The 24,851-nt window shown below is 38.5% G+C and overlaps 1 protein-coding gene across 5 annotated transcripts in view; it reads left to right on the top strand.

Annotated features, from left to right (window-relative positions):
* Window positions 1-24,851, top strand: part of phf14 (PHD finger protein 14) — a 153,779-nt gene that overhangs the window by 40,961 nt on the left and 87,967 nt on the right. For 4 of the 5 annotated variants that reach the window (XM_076879578.1, XM_004560965.3, XM_076879577.1 and 1 more), the window contains exons 12-14: window positions 11,070-11,176; window positions 12,696-12,827; window positions 14,413-14,563. In XM_076879578.1, the coding sequence (XP_076735693.1) occupies window positions 11,070-11,176; window positions 12,696-12,827; window positions 14,413-14,563 (390 nt within the window). The remainder of the gene's footprint in view (window positions 1-11,069; window positions 11,177-12,695; window positions 12,828-14,412; window positions 14,564-24,851) is intronic. The other variant, XM_076879579.1, reaches the window with a different exon arrangement.

Genomic DNA, 24,851 nt, shown 5'->3' with positions numbered 1-24,851 from the left:
ATGTCCACTCATTTCCAATTCTTTCTAGTCTAATCACTTCTAATAAAATTCTTAGAAACTTCAGCTCTGCCACTTCCAGGTGGGCCTCCCATATTTCTGTCAGGGCCACGTCTCCAAATCATACATCCAAAACACGTCTCACTAAGTTGTAAACCGTAATATTCTCTTTAGCTGCTATCCTTCTCTCTCCACCTCTCTTGTGGGGCTGTCAGTTGCTTTGTATGGTTGACCCCAGATATTTAAACTCATCTGCTGTCACTGCCTCTGCTCCTTGCATCTTTACTCTTACAACTATCTCCCACTCATTTAAACACATGCATTCTGTCTTTCACTCCTCTTCTCCACAGCACATACCTCCACCTTTCTAGGCTCTTTTCCATCCATGTACTGTCAGTACATTTAAAGCTCTAGCTTTCATCACGTTAACTTGCTGCAGCTCAATCTGTCTTTCTAGCGAGTTGCCTACATTATATGTAGGCGATCCTTACTTAGTGTCCAGTTAAGCATGTAGCTGATAAAAAGCCTTTTCCTTTGCTTTTGCCACCCCTCTCTCTATGGTGTACTAAAAATGAATTACTCAGTAATTAGTATGACTTACAGTGTACTTAAATAGGACAAGAAATACCGAACATATAAAGGCTAATTTAATCATGGAGCCCTGCTCTCAAAATCTGATGTAGATTGTAACACTGTCTGTGAAGCTGGATTTAAGAAAGAACTGCTTAAAGTTAAAAATTGAGAACATGTGTGGCGCTGTCTTCTGTCTGTACGTTACGTCATGTGGTTGGTTGGTTGCAGCTAATAGACTGACATTAGTTTATCTTGGCTAACTACTGACAGAATCGATAACTCTGAGGAAAATAACGACACTAAAACTAAAAATCAGTTTAAGAGGATCGCTCCATGATGTAATTTAGCTTTTTATATGTAGTGCTTCATGTCATGTTTAAGATTTCCTACAGTGCAATTTCTGTCTCTGTTCCTGTAAAACACCTAGATGTTATGCAAGATTAAGTCACCCCAAAAAGAAAAGCGTACTTAATGTAAAATGGGGAAATATTGATTGTTTTTTCTGAAATTACGATAAAATTTATTTAAGTATGACATAATTAAAATTACTTTAGATTAGATTAGATTAGATTAGATAGAACTTTATTAATCCCTCGGGTGGGTTCCTCTGGGAAATTCGATTTCCAAAAAAGCACAGCACCGACAGAAGTTACAGAGTTACAGAATATTTTATATATATATATATATACACACACACACACACACACACACACACACACACACACACACACACACACACACACACACACACACACACATATATATAAATACAGAGACAATATAAATAAAATATACGAAGGGGCTAAATAGAATAAATACATTTCAAGTATTGAGTCTATTGCACCGTTGACTATTTACAAAAGTATTGCACAAAAGGTATTGCACAGTGAGGTGAAGAGGCACTACAGCTTAGTTGTTCCCAGTTTATGACTTACAGCGTGCTTAAAGTTATTTGCAGTGCAATGTGTCTTTTCTTGTAAAGTATCTGTAAGTATCCATAAGTACCTCCAAATTACATTTAATTACAGGGTAATTGTGCCCTTAGTTGCTCGTATTATAAAGTCACCCCTGATGCTGAATTGAAGTGGAAGAAAATAGATAGCTGACTGTGTTGCTAAATCACAATATATCAGAAACTCTCTAAGAAGACTCTGAAATGACAGTTGTGCCAAATGTCTGAGATTTGGTTCTTATTAGGTGTACTTGTATGATTAATACTGGTCGCTGAATAGCTTATTCAGCTCTTGTTGTGAAGGAAAAGTTAGCTGGACCCTAGAGCAGTGGATATTGGATAGGTTGATCATACGGTTAACAGACAGCCTTTAGTTCTCATATCCACACCTCTGAAAAGGCTCCAGAGAAACCTCACCACTACTACTCTTCATGTGAAGAAAGTCACAAGTATTAAAATCACATGTGGTTTTAGTTAAACGTTTAGACAATGAAATGAAGAGCTGCGTGTGATCTGCAGTGAAGTAAAGCTAATTTTAGCCTCATCAGTTGCGTACCTTTTATATACTAAACAATATCAAAAGATCAGATCAGAAATTAGAAAATGCCACTAATTCTTTACATGAATTTATTGAGGAAAATGAATATTACATCACTGTAATGCTGGGATGGTGGAGCCACTCAGGATTCAGGATTTTATGTATATAGTTTAAGCAGCAGGTAAATCCATTAAAAGCTTTATTAGACGTGTGGTCGTGGAGAGTATGAGCTGAGCAGATAAGTTGTCAAATGATGTTAATATGGTGGCGAGGCAGCAGAATGTACAAGAACTTGCAAGAGTGGCAGTGAATCTGCAATGACCACCATAAATCACCAATTATGAACATGCACTGTTTAAGTAGCAACATCAGTCACAGCAGTGAATGCCTTTGTGTCATCTATCTGCCACATTTTCATCTCCTATTTGTCATCCTTCTGTGCATTTGCAGAAATGGATGTCCCCAACTGGGACTGTCATCATTCTTCCACTACACAGTCAGTGCTTTTGTTCTTGACGCCTCTAGAAGTTTAGCACTCCTGGCAACTTCATAAGAAAAACATCAGAAGTCATATTCCAGGAGTGCTATGATTAGCGTTTAGATTAAATTACTTTTTTAAGTTACCCATGTGCAGACCGTAGTTCTGCAATTAAGACAAACTAAAAGTGTTATCAATAGTCTTAGGTCATCTTTACAAATGACGTAACTAAGCATATGGATTTGACGTCTTGTTGTTACTAAGTGCAGTTATTTTCAATCTTTTCAAGATTAAAAAGATGCATACTTGATGTATTACGTGTTTTTCCACTACAATGGTTAAAATGGCTTTATCTTAACCACCAAGTATAAATTGCTGTGACAATAATAAGCTGTGATATTAATGATTGAAGTGGAACAAATATGACCCAAGTGTCCATTTTGCGCTGTGTTTGGATAGGTTACAGTCTGGCAGAAACCCAGATGCCTAAAAGCTTACTGAACTGTTATTTAAATTGTTCAAACTCATTGTTTAAATGTGTACTTTTAAACTTCTTTATCTGTCTGATGAAGCTTGTTAACCAAACTGCTCTATATTGTCAGTGGAGACATTTTCTCGTTCTTACACCCTGGCAGACTTTAGTTTTAGTTAAAGAGATGGCCTCAGCAAGCCCTTGTGCTTTGGTCACCTGCCCCTCCCATCTATCAGGTTTCCCTCTGGAGATGCTCCTTCAGCGATGCAGGCAGAGTGAGAATGCTCAGATTAGAGCTTCCTTGGGGAAAACCTTGTCTGTTTAGTGAGAGACTGAATCCCTGCGAGATAAGTTTTCTAATTAACCTGCGTGGCAGCACTACACCTGAGATGCAGGGGAGGCTTGAATGTATCTGCTGCCGCTTTTCACCTACCATACACAACAGGTTCCCTTTTCCCTTCTCTGCTTTGAGGAAACTTGCAAAGGACTGCTTCAGCTAATATTGTTGAGACCAAACCCTCAGGCAAAAACAAACAGATGTTCAATAAATGCTCACTGTGCTTTCTGTTGCATCAAGTTAGTGGGTAAAATTGTTTAGCTAAAATGCTTCTTCAACTACGATGAAACCTGTTTGTACAAATAGAGCACTTGGTGAGCTGTTATTCACTCTTTGTATTTATTAGTTAGTTTCTGATGTTGGTGCGTATGGACGAACCCAGACTTTAACCTTCTGAGTCTGATCAAAATCACTACCCTTTCAGCTTGTTCGTGGCCAAAAGTGTCCACCAACAGATTAGGTCTGTAATTTTAATAATTTTTTGTTTTTTTGCCATTTTTTCCCACAAAGCTTTTTAACTAACTCCAGTTCTTTTCATAAATATAAAATAGTTATTACTTAAATTACATTTTTAACCCTTTAAACACCAGTTTGTTTGTCCACTGTACTAGGTGGAAGACAACCTCAAATCTCACAGTTTTATATATTTGCAGTAGGGTTGGGTTTTGATTATCGATTAAAATCGATTCTGGATTGGATAACGTGATATCGATTCATTAAAATCCTGAATCGATTTTTAAATATAAATTTATTTTGTCCAAACCGCCAGAATCTCAGGTTAAACCTCACAAAATTTCTACAACCGCCAAACAGCTAAAACAGTAAATGAGAGCTGGTACACAGATTCTGCACAAAGACGTAAACACAAAACGCGGACCCAACGCATCCGAATCAGTGAGCTGTCGCCTTTCTCACCTGACGGCACATACACACGGACACGCCATTGGGGCTGAAAGCCGACAGCTCACTGATTTTGAAAAGGTGGCAGGTGCTTTGTGTATCTGCGCTAGATTCTGAAGCTGCAGGTTTTATCTCCCTCCAACCAAAATTGATTGAACCAGCAGAGAAAGTAGATCGAAACTATGATTCACATTTCGCTTCACATAAACATCGTCAGGAATTTCCTCTTACTTTTGCTGTTTTGCTTCCACCATGATAAAATCACACTTCCGACATGTAATTGATTCACATCAACATTGATTATAATGCATTATTTTTGTGCAGGGAGAGCAAAAACATAAAAACTCCCTCAGCTTGTTCGTGGCCAAAAATGGCCACCCCTTGTTTACATTTACAAAATGCTATAAAATTAATATATATTAAAAAAAAATAATCCACTTTCATTGACTTAATTTTTTAAATTGGCAGCAGTGTTATTCAGGAAAATTAAAATTTCATTCAAATTCAGAATTTTAACCCTTTAAATGCCAGTTAAATCACATAATTGTAATTATTTACATAGGGATAAAATCATAAAATCTATTTTTTTTTTTTTTTTAAATAATACATGCAAAATGATTTCTTTTCTAACCATGGTGGAGGTTTGATGCATAGCAATAATTAAAAGTATTAATGAGTTTTATGCATCTTTGTTTTTTGTGCAGTGACAGAAAAACAAAAAAATACAAAAAAATGGGCACCTCCTGTTTACGTTCACAAAATGCTATAAAATTAATATATATTAAAACATTTTTCTACTTTCATTGACTTGATTTTTTTAAATTAACACTGGTCCTAGTCATGAAAACCAAACTATAATTCAAATTCAGAAATTATACCCTTGCATACCAGTCAGATTACGTATTATTACTACGCTTTTGGGTGAAAATAGCAATGTTCAAAGTTCACATTTTTTAGCATATGAATGATGAAACCTCTTTTTTTTTTTTTTTTTTTTTAATCATCATTGCAGGGCAGTACCAGTAACAGTAACAATTATTTATTTTTACGTTATTTAATTTTTTTGGATGAATGGCCAAAAAGAAAATCACACATGGTGTGCTAGTGGCCAGAAAGGCAATTTAATGACCAAATAACCACAAAAATGATCAAAATTTATATTCCAGTGTGTGTGCTTCTGTATGCATCCTCATTAGCAGCAAGATGTGCTAACCACAGTAGAGTGGTTTTTGTAGGCACACTTTCTAAACCTGAGGGGCTGCTGTTCCTGGAGGTGCACCTTATGCACCTTCTTCTCATTTTGATGGTGGGGTGTGGGTCACACTCTGGTTCAGACTACTGTGTCTTGATATCAATGGCAGAAATGGTTGAGAATCAGGGACAAGGGTGTCCTGAAATTGTCGAGGTCACCAGCATGTGCCCCAGCTCTCCCAGGATCACTCTTCATTTGTAGGTTGTAGAGGACTCCCCCACTTCAGTGAAGTTGTTTCCAGTGGGACAAAGGCATTGTATCCCAAGACATCCAGGAGATTGGAGAAAAGAGCCATCAGCCATCAGTTAGTTTTCCTTCTACAACTCAAGGTGCCAGCATCCTCTCTAAGTTATCCAAGCTGTATTTGTGCCTATTGTAGTCCAGGATTGCTTCTTGCTTCCAGGCTTCCTCTAATCCCCATCACTAACTGCTGGTTCCTTGTGCGTTGTGGTCAAAAGAAGCACATTCCTCTGTTGCTTTAGCATGTGGGATATCGCCGTGGTAGTTTTGGTGAAGCCAAAGACAGACAACAAAATCTTCCACTGTTGCAACTGGAGGAGCTGGGGAGGAAGCTCTGGGTTGTTTCCCCTGTGCCAGTTTTCATCTGAGGAGTTCCTCTGCCAATGTGACCGAAGGAAAGACGTTGTCCTTGGAGCTCCTCCGTCAGTTGGAGTCTGAACCCCATGCCTTTTTTTACTTCCTGAGAACTTCCAGTGTTGTCATCCAACATGCTATGTATTGCTTTATTCTGGTTAAGGCTCACATCTCCACTTCATCTACAATCCTCACGCCTTCGCCTCCCGTGCAGGTTCGTAAGGGTGCACAGCAGCTAAAAGACCGCCTTTGTTTTAAAAAAGTCAAAAGTAGATCTCAGGCTGCTAATGCAGGAAACTGCATACAGGGTGAGCCCTGGTTTGATACCAGTAGGTATTGGATTGTAGAGCAGTCTCTCTTCAGTTAGTGGGACCCACACGGTTTTCCGGTTGTAACAAAATAGTTTTATTAAATATTATCTAATAGCAAAAGACCCCCCCCCCCCCCCCCCCCCCCCCCCCCAAACAAAAAACAAAAAACAAACAAACAAAAAAACGAAAAGACAAAAACAAAAACCCCAGAAGAGGATTCCGGCACTAGCTAGTACTCATCATGGTAATGTGGTCAGCCTCTTTGGAGATTGTCCTCTCATCATCTGGAGAGGAAGTTTCTTCATCTTGGGCAGATGTCTTTTCTTCAAGGACAGATGACTGCTGCTGTCCTTGCTCTCTGACCAGATCATATAGACAGTGCTTGTAGCAGTGATGACCTTCTTGCCATATTGCCAGAATAAATGATCTGGAAGTGCTACTGCTGTAAGTAAGCCTGTCTGCACCTGCATAAACTCCAGGACACCTTTATAAATAGTGTTTGTTGTCGTTTGCGCTGCAGCTGCAGCTTTGAACTCTGCAAAATGTCCTTTGATCGGGTTTTCTTTTTTTTGGGAGTTGATATTTTGGGTATGGTATCTTTTCATGAAAAATACAAGAGTAAAAGTGCTTTTAACATGTGCTTCAAAGCTAAGTTTGACTGGGAACCTCAAAGCTCAACAGTCTGCATCGACAGAAATTCACTGCAACCTGTGTAATATTTGATGCGTCATAATTTATTCCAGTCTATCTTGCAAATACATGTTTGTGCTGCAATGTCATGCACAAGCACAAACTATTAGATCCTTAAGATCAAACCTATGTCAAAATTGTGTCATTCTTTTGGTCTGTTGGAGTGTGATAAGCCATCAAAGGCCGCTACTAGAAACTAGGAATATTACATGAGCATCTTCCTTGGGGGGCTCAACGCGGGGTAGCGGTCATGGCCTATTAGGGGCTCTATTGGCTCTTAGGTGATGGTTTCCTCGTGGCTGGGGCGAGGGGAGGGTCTGTGCTGACAGATGTGGGTTACTGACCTGGTAGCCTGGCTGTAAGTAAATCCGTTGGGTATCTTTCTTCGCCTTTAGACAATAATTCTGATGGCAAACGGGACAGGCAAAAAAAAAAAAAAGGAATACTACATTAAATTGCTTGTTTGGCCAAAAATGGGTAAATGATGTAATTTGGTAAAAAAAACTTTAAAAACTACAATTTTCATGTGTTGAGTTTAGAATGAAAGAAAATTTACCTAAATTGTATGATTTAGTACTGTCAATAACAAGGAATCAAAAAAGGTGGTTATAATGGGTTTCAATTGGCCAAAAATGGCCACGATAGAGCCAAGAGGAACAATTTGGTGTATAGTGAATATTATTGACATTATTAAGGAGCTGATGTTGAAAATTGAAAAATCTTTAAAAAAATGTAGACCTTTGGGAAGTTTCATTCCATTTGCATTAACAGAATGGAAATGGTTGAAAAAAATAAAAGTGAAGTGGCCACAAATGGCCAGGATAGAGCCAAAAGTGTTAATCTGGATTGGACCCACAGTATCCCACCTAAGATTGTGAGACCACTGGGCATTCTGTGGGTTGTCAGGAACAGCAAGCGACACAGGCGGCGGAGGAAGAGGAAACAGAAGCAGGGATGCAGAGCTGGCAGTCATGTCCAGCTGCGAAAGCAGCAGCACAAACCCCCGTTTCCATCAATCTACCTCACCGATGCCAGATCCCTCTCAAACAACACGGAAGAACTTTAATCAGAGATTTACTATAGCTGTTTTGTCCAGGAGTGTTGTCTATTGATTGAATCCAGGCTCCATCCATAAGTCCCCAATGCCTAAGTGGAGCTACTGCTCCAGACCTTAAAGCTCCGGGACTGCAACAAAGACTTTGGAAGGGGTGGGGGGTTCTGTGATTATATACTCCAGGTCTGTTGACATAACCACAGAATTATAGATGGTAATTGCTTACCAGACTTAAAGGCCATGTCAATTAAATTCAGACCCTATATCTACCTCGTGAACTAATGGTGGCTATAGTTAACATTGTTTACTTTTTCCCCTGATGCTAAGCCCAAAAGGGATCATAAAGCCCAAAAGAGATAAGGAATGTTACTCCAAATTTCTAAACAGCAGAGACTTCAACAAAGTCTGGCTCTAGAGGCTTAATTAAACTGACCAACCCAAAGATATTTATTTATTAGGTCCTGCAAATGATCTGAATTTCCCAAGAATATGGTGGAAAATTCTAAAGGAATATTATTTACCTTAAATATACTGATTAAAGCTTTGTTGAGCCATAAGAGTTTAATATTTGGGCTGTCCCAAAATATGTGCCAATACACGACATAACCTCCAACAGTTCAATGTACCTGTGTCAAGATGTACCATTTGCTTTGGAGTTATGAAAAAACACATCAGACGATGACTTTTGATTCATGGGTTTTCAGTCATCTCAAGATGTATATCTAAATTCGTATGAGCTAAAATTGCTTGGGTTGGTGGGTCTTTCATCATTGAGAGTTCAATGTCTTTCCATTTAGCATGAAATTTTGTTGAACACATATTATTATATAATGTCTCCATAGTCATGTTTCCAGAGAGGAATCACCAGTCTTACTAAAATATCAGATTTGTAAAACAATCCGAGATCTTCGGTCATCATCATATCTCTCCTGAACACCTGAAGCTTCTCAAGTGGATCTCTTCTTGATCTGGGGTGGCTGTAGGTTTTAGCACAGTGTTGTCATCATTTCTCTTGTTGCTTTGGCGCCATCCTTACATAGGTGAGTCCACGACCCCTTCATAAAACACCTCTTTCTTCTGTCATGCTCTCCAAAGAACCTCTTCTTTCATAATTAGTGTTGATGCCGATTGTAGCACTGTCTCGGTCTCTTAGATTCCTCCTTCTGCCTTCTTAACCCCACGTTTAATATCCGCATATTGTTCGTTGTTATCTTTTCTGAAGTCACAAAGCTCTTTCAGGATTATTCAGGAGTGTGGGCTCAGCTGTATCCATGCCTGCTGTGGCTAACATTAGCTCAGTTGAATGGCTCAGACCCACATGGCTTTTCTCTGTCAAGTTATGACTCTCATACTTCTTGTGATAACCTTTGTTTCCATTTTCAAAAACAATCTTCAATATTGACAAAAATAGTACCATCAGGGGTCATTTAAACCAAACAAAAAAAAACCTATTGGGAGCTCATCATTCTGTTGTGGGCGGATGCCTAGAGCAGTTCTGTCTTCACCTTCAGGTTTCTGGGTGCCCATATCTCCGCAAATCTCACTTGGACACCATCACCATGGTAAAGAATGGTGGTATGGAGGGACATGGGACACAAGATCAATTGTGATTAAGAATAACTGATTAAATGCAGAGTGGATTATAAACACATGGAGAGTGAAAAAAGATGATTGAAGAAGAAACAGTGCATCATGGGAAGCCTCCAGCAGCCAGACCTTGTATGTGATGACAAAGGTTTTAAATTCAATATTATTTAGTATTTAGCACCGAGCAAATGAAGAGAAGCCAGTATGGGCAAACTGTGCTCTCTTTCTAGTCCCTGACAGTACTCTTGCTGCAGCATTTTGGATTAACTGAAGGCTTTTTAGGACATCCTGATAATAATGAATTACAGTAGTCGAGCCTAGAAGTAATAAATGCATGAACTAGTTTTTCAGCACTCACTCTGAGACAGGATATTTCTAATTTTAGAGATACTGGAAGAAAGTAAATGGACGAAAGCAGTTCTACATATTTGTTCAGTATGCACAATGAAGGGCACATCCTGCTCAAAATCGCTCACAGTGTAAATAGAAGCAAAGGTATTGCTATCCAGAATAAGCATCTGGTTAGACACAATATTTTTATTTTCTGAATTTAGAAACAGAAAATTAGAGGTCATCTGTCTTTATGCGTTTAGATTTCTGCCACATCCTTTGGTGATCAATGAAGCTATGTATCATCTGCCTAGCAGTGAAAATGTATGCTATCCTATGCACTGAAGGACATGTCCTGGTTCTCAAAGTGTTGCTAGAAGTCTGGGCACAATTTTTCTAACTAGTACAATAAGGGTAGGGTACAATAACCTCAGTTTTATCTGCAATTACAAGGAGAGAAATTAGAGGTTATCCAAGTCTTTATGTCTTCAAGATATTTCTTGGATTTAACTGAGTGAGGTCTATCATATGGCTTTGTGGAGATACCAGGATATCATCTGTATTACAATGAAAATGTAAGCTCTCCCTTCTAATAATACTGCCTAAGGGAAACCTCTGAAGTATCTGCTTGCAGGACCCACTGCAAACAGATACTTGTTGGGCTACAAGTAGCCCAACTCCTGGAGTTGAAAAACTGGGGGGGGGGGAATATGAAAAACCATTTCTGTTTTGGGGGTTGTCTCATTCTTGCCATTCTAGTGCAAATGTTGTTCATTTTCAAAGCATCTGGGAACCCCCTGCTACTTAACTGACTACATCAATATTTCAGAAATTTAACTGACTTGAATACTATGATGAGCTGTGTATTCCTTTTTCAAAGAAAATCTTATTTGTCTTAGTTTTTATAAAATCTACTTCGCAGTGAAGTATAAGTTACTTTTCATGTATATTAAATATTCATCAAACTTTTTGTGTGTGTGTTTCTTTTTTCTATTTTTTGGTAGAAATTAAATACTCCACCAATCTTGAAGGCCCCAAAAGAAAGGAAGCCCAGCAAGAAGGAAGGAGGCACCCAAGGGAAGGCATCTAGTCTGCCAGCGATCCTCTACAGGTAAACACACAATAGCTTTGAGTCATGATGGAGCGAGAAAGGCAAAGGTTAATGAAATGGGTAAAATGTTAGGACGAGGATTGTTTTTTATCCGTCATCTTCAGTGCTTTGAAATAGGAGAATTTATCTGAATCTGATACATTTAGCTCAAATAAGTATTTGCTACTTGTTCTTGTCATTCTGCCTATGGGGCACCGCAGTCATTTTTTATTTTTATTTTTTTTGTTCAGTCTTAAAGCTTTAATTCAAGGAGTTAAGAAAAGCATTGCATTAATTGGTTTGGAATTGGAGCCATTTTCACTCCTTAGCCATAAAAGGCTAATGAGGTATTGTTGTCACCCTGCCAAGTAGGTGAGCAGGCGGGCAGTGTGGACACCCAAGTTTGCCTCATTCTTGAGTTATCGCATTCACAATCTATAATTTTAAAATTAATATCTACTACTAAAGATTTTGTGTGAGTTTGGATTTCAGCGACCTCGACTTTATGATTAAGATGAGAGGTCAGGTTTTCTGAAAATATTGTGATTGTGATAACTCCAGAAGGAAGTTACCTAGAATTTTCAAACTTGTACCATAGGTACAACTGCTAGGAGACTGAGGGGTAAAACTGGCGGCTGCCATTTTTATTTATTCTCAGTCCATATTTTTTTAGAGGCTAAAAACGCAACAGTTGTCTGACAAGCAATTTCATGGTCAGATGAGATCTGTTCCTTGATTATCCACTGACTGATTATGCAAGAAAAACATCTTAAGCCGCTTCCAAGTGTAAGTTGTTCATTTAGTAGCTGTTCCTTGAAAAACCCAGTTTCAGGTCTGAAGACATGTTAATGCAAGTGAAGACGGACATCATTCTGTTTTAAACCCAAAATCACATTTCTATAAAATACCAAAGATAACAGTCTGACAGACTTCTATAATATAAAACTTCACAGTGATTCCCAAAGAGCTTGAGCTGACAACATGGGATATCTCAGTGTGGATGAAGTGTGCTCATGCAATATTTGAGGAAATTGGAGTAGTGCATGTGGAAGTGATGGGTCTAAAAGCTACCTGTAGCTGATAAACAACGTCTGTGAAAGTCTTTTAAGAAATGGGAAACAAAAACCTGACATAGGACCCGACAGAAGCATCTGGCCCTTCAGCTGATCCATCAGCTGTTTACTGAAGCCTAATAAGAAAAGGTCTCACTTGATGGGTGTCTGTCAAGAAGCCCTTCTTAAGGAAGGGAAATGGGGAAATGAGGTTATACTTAAATAGCATAACTGGACTGAAAATCCGTGGCAACTGGTGTTACGGAGTGATGAATCAAATTGTTTTCAATATGTACAGAGGAGATCAAAAGCGCGATACATCAGTGAGTATCATCTGTAAAACACGGAGGCTCTTTCCCTCTTTCCTGTTGGAATTCATTATACAGTTAGAGAAATTTTGTTATAAAACAAAAATAAAACAAAAAGCAACAACCTTTTCTCATGCTCATTATTTCTCATACTCACTGAAACCTGATGTATTTCTGCAGCTGCGGAATTTGTAAAAAAAACCAGGACCAACATCTGCTTGTACTGTGTGACACATGCAAGCTCTACTACCACCTGGGCTGCCTGGAGCCACCACTAACACGAATGCCCAAGAAGACCAAGAACAGCTATTGGTAAGTTGGGTTTAAGTGGACCCTGAGGCTCTCCCCTAAACACCATGAATAGTGATCTAATTTGAGCAGCTGACAGCATCCGTTGTTGTGAGTCATATGAGATAAAACTGGCACAAAACAGTCATTAGTGAAAGTCACACATTAACCCCATTTCTCATTTCCTTAAGTGCAATTCAGTTCATTCAATTTTATTTATATAGCACACAACAACAGCTGCCTCAAGCGGCTTTATATTAAAAAGAAGAGTAAAGATCCTACAATAATTCAGAGAAAGCAGAGAGAACCACAATCATATGACCCCCTATGAACAAGCAGTTTGGCCACAGTGGGAAGGTAAAAACTCCCTTTTAACAGGGAGAAACCTCCAGCAGAACCAGGCTCAGGGAGGGGCGGCCATCTGCAGCGACTGGTTGGAGGTGAGGGGAAGACGACAGGACAAAGACAAGCTGTGGAAGAGAGCCGGAGATTTATAATAACCAGAAGCGGCAAATTTACTGAGACTCTTTACTTAAGCAAAAGTACAAAAATCTGTGTTAAAAAATACTAAACTTTTTTTACTCAGTTAAAAGTGAAAAAGTAAATGGTCTGAAAGTAAAAAAGTAAAAAGTAGCTCTTTGAATGACAATTCTACCTATTCTGTTTTTATGCAAAAGTAATTAAATCTTCTGCAGTATTCATATTTTCGTATTTAATTTTTGAATTAATACTAGTACATTAGAATACAAATGTTATTCAAATCCACATTCTAATTTTAATGTACTCATAATGTACTCAGCTTCATTCTATTATGTAGAAAACAATGAGTAAAATAATTTTAAAAAATAGCTATTTTCTGTTGCCTACGTTGTAGAGTGTTAGTTTGTCTCCACATCTGAACAGTCAGGGGTTAAAATGACATTCAGCAGGTGGGAAACTCTAACATCGGTTGTAATGGCTCAGCTTGGAGAAAAGAAGCACCACTCGCAATAATTTTTAATGTGAGCGGGGCAGATTCTTACTGTACAGGCAGATGACCTGCTGCTCTTTTTTGATTTACGCAAATGAATTCAACAAGATGTAAGCAGATGTTTCAGAGCTGTCTCGGCTGATTTCCATTTCCTACACTAACAGGGAACTGTATATTGTGTTTATGCTAGACCAGGGGTAGGCAACCTTTTTGATGACGAGTGCCATCTAAAATTTCCTCAAAGTCAATGTGCCATATAATTGCATTAGCAATAAATTTAATAACGCTCTATATTAACAGTTGCTGTGCTGAGTGGACAGCTCCTGAAGGGTCGGAATGTGGAAATTTGAGCATTGCTTGAAAAAACTGACAGCTAGCAACGTCCCTCTCACCAGACTAAGTGATTTTTAGCCAATTACAAGTTGAATCTGGTAGTTGGGCTTGTTAGCTAAGATACCATCATTAAGAAGCGGCACAACTAATGTGTCTATGTGAGCTAATTTGCGATGTGCACCGCATTGTCTGTTTGTAAACACAATCAACTAATCGTTACATTAAAGACTGAAGATTTAGGTGTATGATTAAAAAAGAAAAAAATTAATTCAATTAAATGAGTCAAGTCGTTTTCAATTTCCTTAGGCAATGCTCTGAGTGTGACCAAGCCAGCAGCGATGAAGCTGATATTGCCATGGAGACGTTACCAGATGGCACCAAGAGGTCCAGGAGGCAGATCAAAGGACCGATCAAATTCATCCCACAGGAGATGTCACCAGAGCCCAAGAAACATCAAGTAAGAGGCACTGTGTGTACTGACACACTGGAACCAGCTCATATTAGCTAAAATGTGCAAAAGGTTTGCATGCTCTATTGTTCCTCCACTCTAATTACAGTGTATCTCATGTTGTCACTGGCTAACTGACACATTCATATTGATTACAAATAATTAACTTGCGTTCCCATTAGTTCCCTCTTCTTCTAAGGTTATCAGTACGTTGCACACGGTGATCTCACGCATGCAATATAAACAGTGTTACTGCATACAAAAAACACACAGGCGTTCTCCTGGTGGAACTCAAAATAATAAAAGAGAAGAAAATGAACTTGAATCAAAAAGTTGTTCCTTTTTGATTCACTGTGTTTGATGAGAAACAAGAGTAGGAAGGTACAAACCCAGTTTGAACAGACTAAACAGATGGGCTCCATAGAGACATGTTTTAAAAGCAGTAGGTCTGTGCTGTTACTCATTAAAATCCTCAGTCTCAGTAATTCTGATCTCTAGCAAAGATAACATTGTTTATGTGTATAGGTTTTGTGGTTATAAATAGGAATTTAAAAACCAGCATGTCGGCTCAGAAGTACAGTGAGTAATCCAAAGAAACAGAATGTTAAACACTTTTGACTATGTTGCTCAGTTCATTTATTGTTTTTTTTTAAGCTAAAAGATGGCATATTTATTGACTTTCTGCAACCCGTCACTTGGTCTACTTTTTTTTTTTTAAGGTTTCATCTTTCTGGTTCCAGATGGTGTTGATGCTAAAGTAAAAAGTTAAGCCCCTTGTGATTAAAGCTGGACACTAGTCTGTACATTTCTAATCAAATAGAAATATCAGATTAGATATGACCACATTTGGCACAGTTATTATCAGTGTACATATTTATTTATATATGTATATGTATGTATATACATATGATGTTGTTTTTTTTTTTGTTTTTTTTTGTTTTGTGTGTGTGTGTGTGTGTGTGTGTGTGTGTGTGTGTGCGTGCTTTGTATCCAGGCCTCTAAGGCAAACGTATTTTTGCCCACATGGTGATAGTTTTTTTGTTGTTGTTTTTTTCCCTTTTTTATTTTCCAAATTAAACAGTCAAACAACAGGTAACATGCACAGAAAAGGAAGAAACGAGATTTTGGGATAAAATCAACGAAATCATATACAGTATTCCCTGTCTGCAAAAAAAAAAAAAGATAATTAAAAAAATTGTGTGATCATCAAGGTTTTGCAGTCTGCTTCACTAGCTAACTATATATAACTACAGCGGTCCCTCGTTATCGCGGTAGTTATGTTCTAACAATAACCTGCGATAAGTGATCCGCAAAGTAGCCGACTTTATTTTTTACAATTATTATAGATGTTTTAAGGCTGTAAAACCCCTCACTACACACTTTATACACTTTTCTCAGACAGGCAGGAACATTTTCACACTTTTCTCTCTTGTTTAAACACTCTCTAAGTTCAAACCTTGTAGAAAAATAAATGCAGTACTATAGAATCAAGCCAAAGGCACCCACTCGACGTTTTGTCGACATTGTTGTGTTTGTTGGGGAGAAAACTTACAAACATACAGTACAGCACTTTAGAGTCAAACTGACAAACTGATAGCCATTGAAGCATTTATATCACAAAATAGTGCATTTTCTGTAAATTCTGTGAATCTCGGGCCGCCATTTTCTTTGTGAGTATTTATTACACGGCGTGCTGCGGGGAAAAGCCTGTTCTAACGTTTGAGTCTAAGGTTTATTTGGAGCACCTGGCAGCTCTTTTTTTCTTCTCATCAGTAAACTCTCTTCATACTCTTTCACATGATTTTTGTATCGGTGGTAGAAGAGATTTGCTGTGTTTGAGTCTGAGGTGGGGACCGGTTTGCAGCATAATTGCATAGTACAGTTTTATCTGGTCTGTGTCAGACTTTTCATAACCAAACCATTTCCATGCTACAGAGGTAGCCCCTCGTTTTTTGACTGCCATATGGAAAAGATATATATAAATCTTATAAAGTTTGTATCTGTCTTGTGTGAAACTTGTATGAAAAGCATACAAGAGTGAAAAAAAGATATGATCCCTAGAAAAAGTATATAAATGAAACTAGTATGTTTTGAAAACTTACTAAAACAATATATGAAAGTGGCCACTTTCATGACTAAATCATATAAGCCTTATATGGTTCACTCCTCTCTTCTTCCTGCTTCTAGAAGATGTGAAAGTGTGTGAAAACTCTCTTCTTTTTTTTTTTTAAGTTTTTTGATAGCTATCTTTAAAAAAAAAAAAAAAAGAAACTGCATTTATTATCACAGACCTCAAAATGAACACAAATAGCATAATCCAAAACCTTGCAGCCAACAAATGAGGTTCCCAGTTTTAAGTGAGAAAAGAGAAAAAAATAAAAAACAAAGCTTGGAGGCAGATTCAGAAGCATCAGTATTTATGGTTAAAACAAGAAGAGAAGAATATGGCTATTCCTAAAATGTCATTCTACTATAATGTTCAAACAAAATCAGAGTGACAGTATGGGAATCCAAATAAAAGTTAGGGGTCATAGTCAAATTAGAGAATGGAAAAGATGCAAATGCAAAGTTTTGACCCCTGAGATTTAGCCTAATAAGATTCGCGTGTATCACCTTTGGCACAAGGGCCCAGTGTGCTCACTCTATTCCCAGGTCACACTCTTGGTTCAGCTTAGTGTTTTCAAGCCAGTTCCAACTTCATCAGATTTTTTTTATAAAAGCGACAGTGGAGGTGCCTTCTGCACCCTCTGGAATACCATCAATTCTAATAATATTACATCAGTAGCATCCTTCAAGGTAAGACGCTTCGTTCATGTCCTCATCTATTTCTCCAGTGCATTTCTCAGTTGTTCCGATGATGCACAGTTTCTTGTATTTTTCCAGTTTAACTCTGCTGTTAGTTCAGTTCAAAAGAGCGACATCCCTGATGTCATGGCTTCCTTCACCGCTTCTCGAATTGTTAGTAATTGTTTTTTCTCTAGTCAATATGTGATCTAGAGGTTCTCACTTGGAATTCAAGAAAATTTTTCATTGGGTTCTTCCAGCTGAGTCAGTAACACAGAGTGGTGAGAAGAGCCTGAAGTCTATCTATGAAATGGGAGTATGTTAGAACTAGAAATGGCACGATATGACTTTTTTTATGTCCGATACCGATATCATAAATTTGGATATCGGCCGATACCGATATGAATCCGATAGTGTTTTTTAATCAATAAAAATGTTTTTTTTTAATATCTTGCTGCATTTTGTATAAGTTCATACTCAAGTTTAAAAACAACAACAAAAAAAAAACAAAACACTAAAGCTATTCTGTTATACCTTTATGCAAAACATACACTGCACCCAAAATATTTCATAGTTCAGCAAAACTGATCAATCTAATAAACTTAAACCTGCTCCATCCTCCCTATTCTGGTACAGTGGGGCAAAAAAGTATTTAGTCAGCCACCGATTGTGCAAGTTCCCCCACTTAAAATGATGACAGAGGTCAGTAATTTGCACCAGAGGTACACTTCAACTGTGAGAGACAGAATGTGAAAAAAAAATCCATGAATTCACATGGTAGGATTTGTAAAGAATTTATTCGTAAATTAGGGTGGAAAATAAGTATTTGGTCACCTCAAACAAGGAAAATCTCTGGCTCTCACAGACCTGTAACGTCGTCTGTAAGAAGCTTTTCTGTCCCCCACTCGTTACCTGTATGAATGGTACCTGTTTGAACTCATCATCTGTATAAAAGACACCTGTCCACAGCCTCAAACAGTCAGACTCCAAACTCCGCCATGGCCAAGACCAAAGAGCTTTCGAAGGACACCAGGAAAAGTATTGTAGACCTGCACCAGACTGGGAAGAGTGAATCTACAATAGGCAAGCAGCTTGGTGTGAAAAAATCAACTGTGGGAGCAATCATCAGAAAATGGAAGACATACAAGACCACTGATAATCTCCCTCGATCTGGGGCTCCACGCAAGATCTCATCCCGTGGGGTCAAAATGATCATGAGAACGGTGAGCAAAGATCCCAGAACCACACGGGGGGACCTGGTGAATGACCTGCAGAGAGCTGGGACCAAAGTAACAAAGGTCACCATCAGTAACACACTACAACGGCAGGGAATCAAATCCCGCAGTGCCAGACGTGTTCCGCTGCTGAAGCCAGTGCATGTCCAGGCCCGTCTGAAGTTTGCCAGAGAGCACATGGATGATACAGCAGAGGATTGGGAGAATGTCATGTGGTCAGATGAAACCAAAGTAGAACTCGTCGTGTTTGGAGGAAGAAGAATACTGAGTTGCATCCCAAGAACACCATACCTACTGTGAAGCATGGGGGTGGAAACATCATGCTATGGGGCCGTTTTTCTGCCAAGGGGACAGGACGACTGATCCGTGTTAAGGACAGAATGAATGGGGCCATGTATCGTGAGATTTTGAGCCAAAACCTCCTTCCATCAGTGAGAACTTTGAAGATGAAACGAGGCTTGGTCTTCCAACATGACAATGATCCAAAACACACCGCCCGGGCAACAAAGGAGTGGCTCCGTAAGAAGCATTTGAAAGTCCTGGAGTGGCCTAGCCAGTCTCCAGACCTCAACCCCATAGAAAATCTGTGGCGGGAGTTGAAAGTCCGTGTTGCTCGGCGACAGCCCCAAAACATCACTGCTCTCGAGAAGATCTGCATGGAGGAATGGGCCAAAATACCAGCTACTGTGTGTGCAAACCTGGTAAAGACCTATAGTAAACGTTTGACCTCTGTTATTGCCAACAAAGGTTATGTTACAAAGTATTGAGTTGTATTTTTGTTATTGACCAAATACTTATTTTCCACCCTGATTTACGAATAAATTCTTTACAAATCCTACCATGTGGATTCATGGATATTTTTTTCACATTCTGTCTCTCACAGTTGAAATGTACCTCTGGTGCAAATTACTGACCTCTGTCATCATTTTAGGTGGGGGAACTTGCACAATCGGTGGCTGACTAAATACTTTTTTGCCCCACTGTATTTTAAAGAGTAAGCAACCTAACTAATAGGGTTGCAAACTGCCAGCAAAAAAAAAATAAAAAATAGGGAACCACCCTCCACCTCATGATGCTTAATCGACGTAATCAACTTTAATTTGATGCAGTGTGGGAAAAAAATGCACAGAAATCAATTATTTTTCAAGAAATAATAAATAGATTCAACATCTTTCTTCAACAGAATTGCAGACTGCACAGATGGAAATAGTACTATAGCTTACTAGGGTATATTAGACTTAATAGTTACTATATACAGTAATGGACTTCTATACATCTTACATCAGATTAAAACTTTGGGTGTAAAATTCAGATAATTATTTATTAAAAGCTCGACATTTTAACTGAGAATATGAAAGAAAAGTATGTCTTTGTGCCCCCTTTTCACTGTTCAATCCTTATCGGCCCCCCTGGCTAAACTTTGCTAGACAGTTACCAGCCGTCAGCTACGTAGAAAAAGATCCTGGTGTAGAAAGTAATATTAAATAAATTCTAACAACTAGAGCTGGGCGATAGAACGATAACGATATGTATTGCGAAATAACTTTTTCTCGATAGAAAAATTAAACTATTGCGATAGACCTCACCGCTCTTGTCCTCTTAAAAAAAAGAAAAAAAAAAAAAAAAGAACAGCCAATCCAAATTAAGTAGCGCAGAGCCGAACCAATCACAGCCGCAGCGTCACGTCACGTGACTTGTTACGTACAGCAAAAGTGCCATGCTGTATTTGTTTGGGAAGCAGTCAACCGCCATTCCACCCGGGGAATGGAGGAAATGAGTGTGCCGACTAGAAAAATCAACCGAGAGCGTTACCGAAGAGAAAACAGATGATGGTTCCAATGCCAGAGAGATTGTCGAACGGAAGAGCCATAGAAGCTCCGTAGTGTGAAGGTATTTCGGCTATTTCAAGTCTGACAAAAAAACAGAGTAGCGCGCACTGTAAATTGTGCCGAAAGCAAGTCTGGAAATACAGTAAAGCGGTGCAGCTTAATCTCTGACTGGAAGCGCTAATTCATCATTCGGCTTTTGTCAGAATAAAGTAACTGTTAAAACTGTTTGAAAAGCTCAGCTATACAACAAGGAGAGATTGAGAATTTCCTTTTAGTTCTCAGTTTATTTGATATTGACAAAAGTTAGTCAATTTTGTCTGTTCTTCTGTAAAACAAACTAAGATTTATTTTTAGAATTAATATTTTGTTTCTAAGTGGAATTGACAATTTAGTCTGTTTTGTTTGTTCTGTTTTGAAACTTAAACGCTTTAGCGGCTGCCTTTTGTGTAGTTTGCAATATTTGCCTTTATTTATCTGAAAAAGTCTCATGTTCCTTAAGTACATCTACCCTGTTGAACTTATTATGGGAAATGAATATTTAAATCAAAACAAGCTGCTGATTATTTCACATTTTACTTGTGAGCAACGGCACATTTAAATCTTACAAATATAGTTATTTAGCTTATATCATGGTATATATCGTTATCGCCTGAAATGAAAAAAACATATCGTGATATGAAAAAATCTTATATCACCCAGCTCTACTAACAACAGATTATCAAGCTTAAACGTGCTGCTGTTGTTCAGCCGCTGGTTTCCTCTTTCTGGGACGAAGTGGGCGATAAACAAACAAGAGAGACGGACTCGCGACAGAAAAGCCGATCAGCTGATCATTAATCAGTTTCACGATTGAAGTAGCAACAGGAGAGGGAGGGAGAGAGAAGAAGCAGTTGCGCCATATATTGGTTGTTAAGCTTAACGCGGGAATGCTTTACAAACATTCAGAGATGAACTTACACACTTGCTTTACTTCTCTCTTGGATAACTTTCTCGGAGATGAAATGCTGTTTGGTAGCGAGGCTACAAATACTCAACCAGACCGCTGACAGGTCTCGCACGCCACAGACGCTCTATCACTTGATGCATACTGCTCCGACGTGCTACGGTTATGAGCAGAGTTACGCCATGTCGCAAGTTTTGTGAGGTGCTTTTTTGATATTTAATGGATCGGATTACATTTTTTATTTCTCTCCGATATCCGATCCATTAATTTAGGTCAGTATCGGACCGATACGTAATATTGGATCGGTCCATCCCTAGTTAGAACACAGTGCCAGTTTGGCCCCAGACATGTGCCGAGAACACTGCTGGAGATCTTCAGGATTAAGCTGCTTTCTGATTTTCCTTGCAGCCCCAGCCACTTAGGCATTTCAGTGCAGTATTTATCTTCAAATTCAAGGTGAGCAATGGCAGCTGCTGAAAGCCCCCTGCTTTGCATTTTTAATACTTTTATGAAGGCAGAGAGCACTGGCACTTCTCTAAAGCCATGTCTCAATTTATCAGGACTGGCAAATTGACTTCCTGCTGGCCTTAATCGCTCAAGTGTGTGTGTGTCTGTGTTTGTATACACAGACATTTTCCTTTGGCAATAGGCTTAACACCGCTAAATGACACGTAACTACGAGTCTTGCAGCTTGTAACTACGAGTCTTGCAGCTTGTAACTACGAGTCTTGCAGCTTGTAACTACGAGTCTTGCAGCTTGTAACTACGAGTCTTGCAGCTTGTAACTACGAGTCTTGCAGCTTGTAACTACGAGTCTTGCAGCTTGTAGTTAGTAATGTGTACTGGAGGAAAATCTTTTAAAGTCAGCCAATGAGACCCCTTTTTTTTAATTTTTTTAATGCTGCATAGCTACGTATGTTTGATCACTGAAGACCATGTGAAGTTCTCACACTGAGTTTCATGCAGGAGCAATTCACAACCACAATCTGCCTATACATGGGAATAATATAGGACTTACCCCAAATAAATTCCAAATTATTTCATCCCGTTTATTTTAGTTTAGAAGATCCTAAAACTCAATCCAGTACTGCTTATGAACTATTATGTAATAACAAGCAACCGTTTTGGGGTTTTTTTTTAAAGCAGAAGCTTTCATCATTGAAACATATAAAAAACTGAAAGTGACAGAAAAAATAGCTGTACCTATAAATAAAGGCACTTAAGGCACTTTATAAAGGCACTTTAGATTGCAGGATTCCAACTGTGCCCAGCTTCCAGTAGAGTGCATGTGACTTTGACACAATCTCCTTTCCAAACAAAAACAAAATAAACAATGAAAGGAGAAAAAAAGTGAATTTTGCCACGACCTAAAGACCTAAATGTCACCTTTGTGGCCTCTACGAAGCTGGCTGTTGTCAACAGGGTTGTAACATGGGGTATTTTACCAATGAGGGACTTCATTAAAATGAATTAACTATGATTAATCACAGTGAATATCAGTTTCACTATCCGCACCCTACCCTGATTGCTGTCAAAACTCTTGAACTGAGAAGTAATTCAAGTGTAACCTGTCTGATAAAATTAAACAAGCGCAAGAACTGATGAGAAACAAAATCATTGACATTTGCGATTTTGGAAATGGTTACAAAGTCCTTTCTAAGGCTTTGGGACTCCAGGGAAACCAAGGTAAGAGCCCTTATCCACAAAAATGGAGAAAACTGTGGCGAACTTTCAAACTTTCTATCAAATGATTCTAATAACACATTGGGTCGTGACCTCCTGGATAAGGTATCAGAATCCAGAACAATATCTCCAGGCCTCACTTGTCTCAGTTAAGGTTAGTGTTCTTGATTCAGCAATGAGACGCACACTGGGAAAAAATATCCGAGGGAGAGTTCCATAGCTGGCCAAAATGAACACAAGGCAAAACACATTTTGATGATACACAAGACTTTTGGGGAAATATTCTGCAGACTGGTGGGACAAAACCCTTGAATGTGCCTGAATGAAAACAATTCTGCCAAAAATTGTGGGCCAAAGTTCCTCCACATCAATGTGAAAGACTCATTGCCGTTTATCACAAGTGCTTGACCCTTGCTGCCAGGCGTGGTACAACCATCTCTTAGGTTTAGGGGGCAGTTGATTTTTCATATAGGACCACGAAGGTTTGGCTAGCTTTTTCTCTTAATAAATGAAATCATTATTGAAAACCTGGATTTTGTATTTACGCAGATTATTTTTGTCTAATGCTGAAATTGGTTTAATGTTTTGAAGCATGTAACTTTGACAAATATAAACTACCAGTCAAAAGTTTTAGAACACCCCAATTTTTCCAGTTATTTATTACAGTTCATGTCGTTCAAGTCCAATGAATAGTTTGAAATGGTACAAATGTTTGTTTGTTTGTTGGTTTTAAAGGTAAGGTTAACCAAAAGTGAAAAATAACAGAATTATACAAAAAGGCCTTTTTCAGGGAACACAACATAGATTAACAATTTAAAGCTGTTCCTCAGCAATAGAGGTTGATCAAGCCTTGAAAACTACAGTATTGTACTGCAGAGGAGTAGTGTGTTGCTACAAAAATGGTGAGAAAAAGGCAATTAACAATGAAAGAGAGACAGACCATCATAACATGTAGGTGTTTCCTACAGAGAAATTGCAAAGAACATCAAGGTGCCTGTAAGTACAGTTTTCTTCACCATCAAAAGTCTCTCAGAAACAAACTAACAGGAAAAGGTCTGACAGACCCAAAGCCACAACTAAATCAGAGGACAAGTTTCTGAGAGTTAACAGCTTGCGTGATAAGCTGCTCACAGGACAACAGCTTCAAGCACAGCTTAATAGTGGTCGTAGTAAGCAAGACTCGGTTTCAACTGCGAAGAGAAGAATTCCAGCTGCAGGTTTGACAGGACGAGTTGCAGCAAGAAAGCCATTGCTAAGACATCATAATAAGACAAATAGGCTTGCCTGGGCCATGAAACACTGCCAATGGAAGACTGGAAGGAGGTTTTATGGACTGATGAATCAAAATTTTGGTTCAAATCTTCGGTTCATCACACATTTGTAAAGACAAAGTATTCACCACATTCCTGCTTTGTTGGTAGTGGCTCCTGAGAAGCAATTCTACAACCAATCTGTTTGATCAACACTAGTTAATCTGTGACACCGGTTAATACAAAATAACAGTCATGCTGCCTCTTTCCTTTACATTTTTGCTTATTTGGTGAAGGGGACCCCTTCCTTGGTGATAAATGATCCTTCATATCATGCGTCGAAGGTGCAGACACAAATTAATATTTTCTCACAAAACTTTAGTTTTGTGAGAAAATATTAATTTGTTGGAAGGCCTAATTACAAACCAATCAGTGTATATTTATAATTACAAAGTATAACTTAAAGAACAGTCAGTTGTTCTTTAAGTTAGAAATAGAACACTGAAGCCTTTGTAATGACGCCTTCACCTAAATTTTACCTGAGTTACGGAATAAGGTGGACAAATGAAAAAA

Source organism: Maylandia zebra, linkage group LG22 (assembly GCF_041146795.1).
Source record: "Maylandia zebra isolate NMK-2024a linkage group LG22, Mzebra_GT3a, whole genome shotgun sequence".
NCBI classification, from domain to species: Eukaryota; Metazoa; Chordata; class Actinopteri; order Cichliformes; family Cichlidae; genus Maylandia; species Maylandia zebra.
This window is presented reverse-complemented; position numbering and strand designations above follow the sequence as displayed.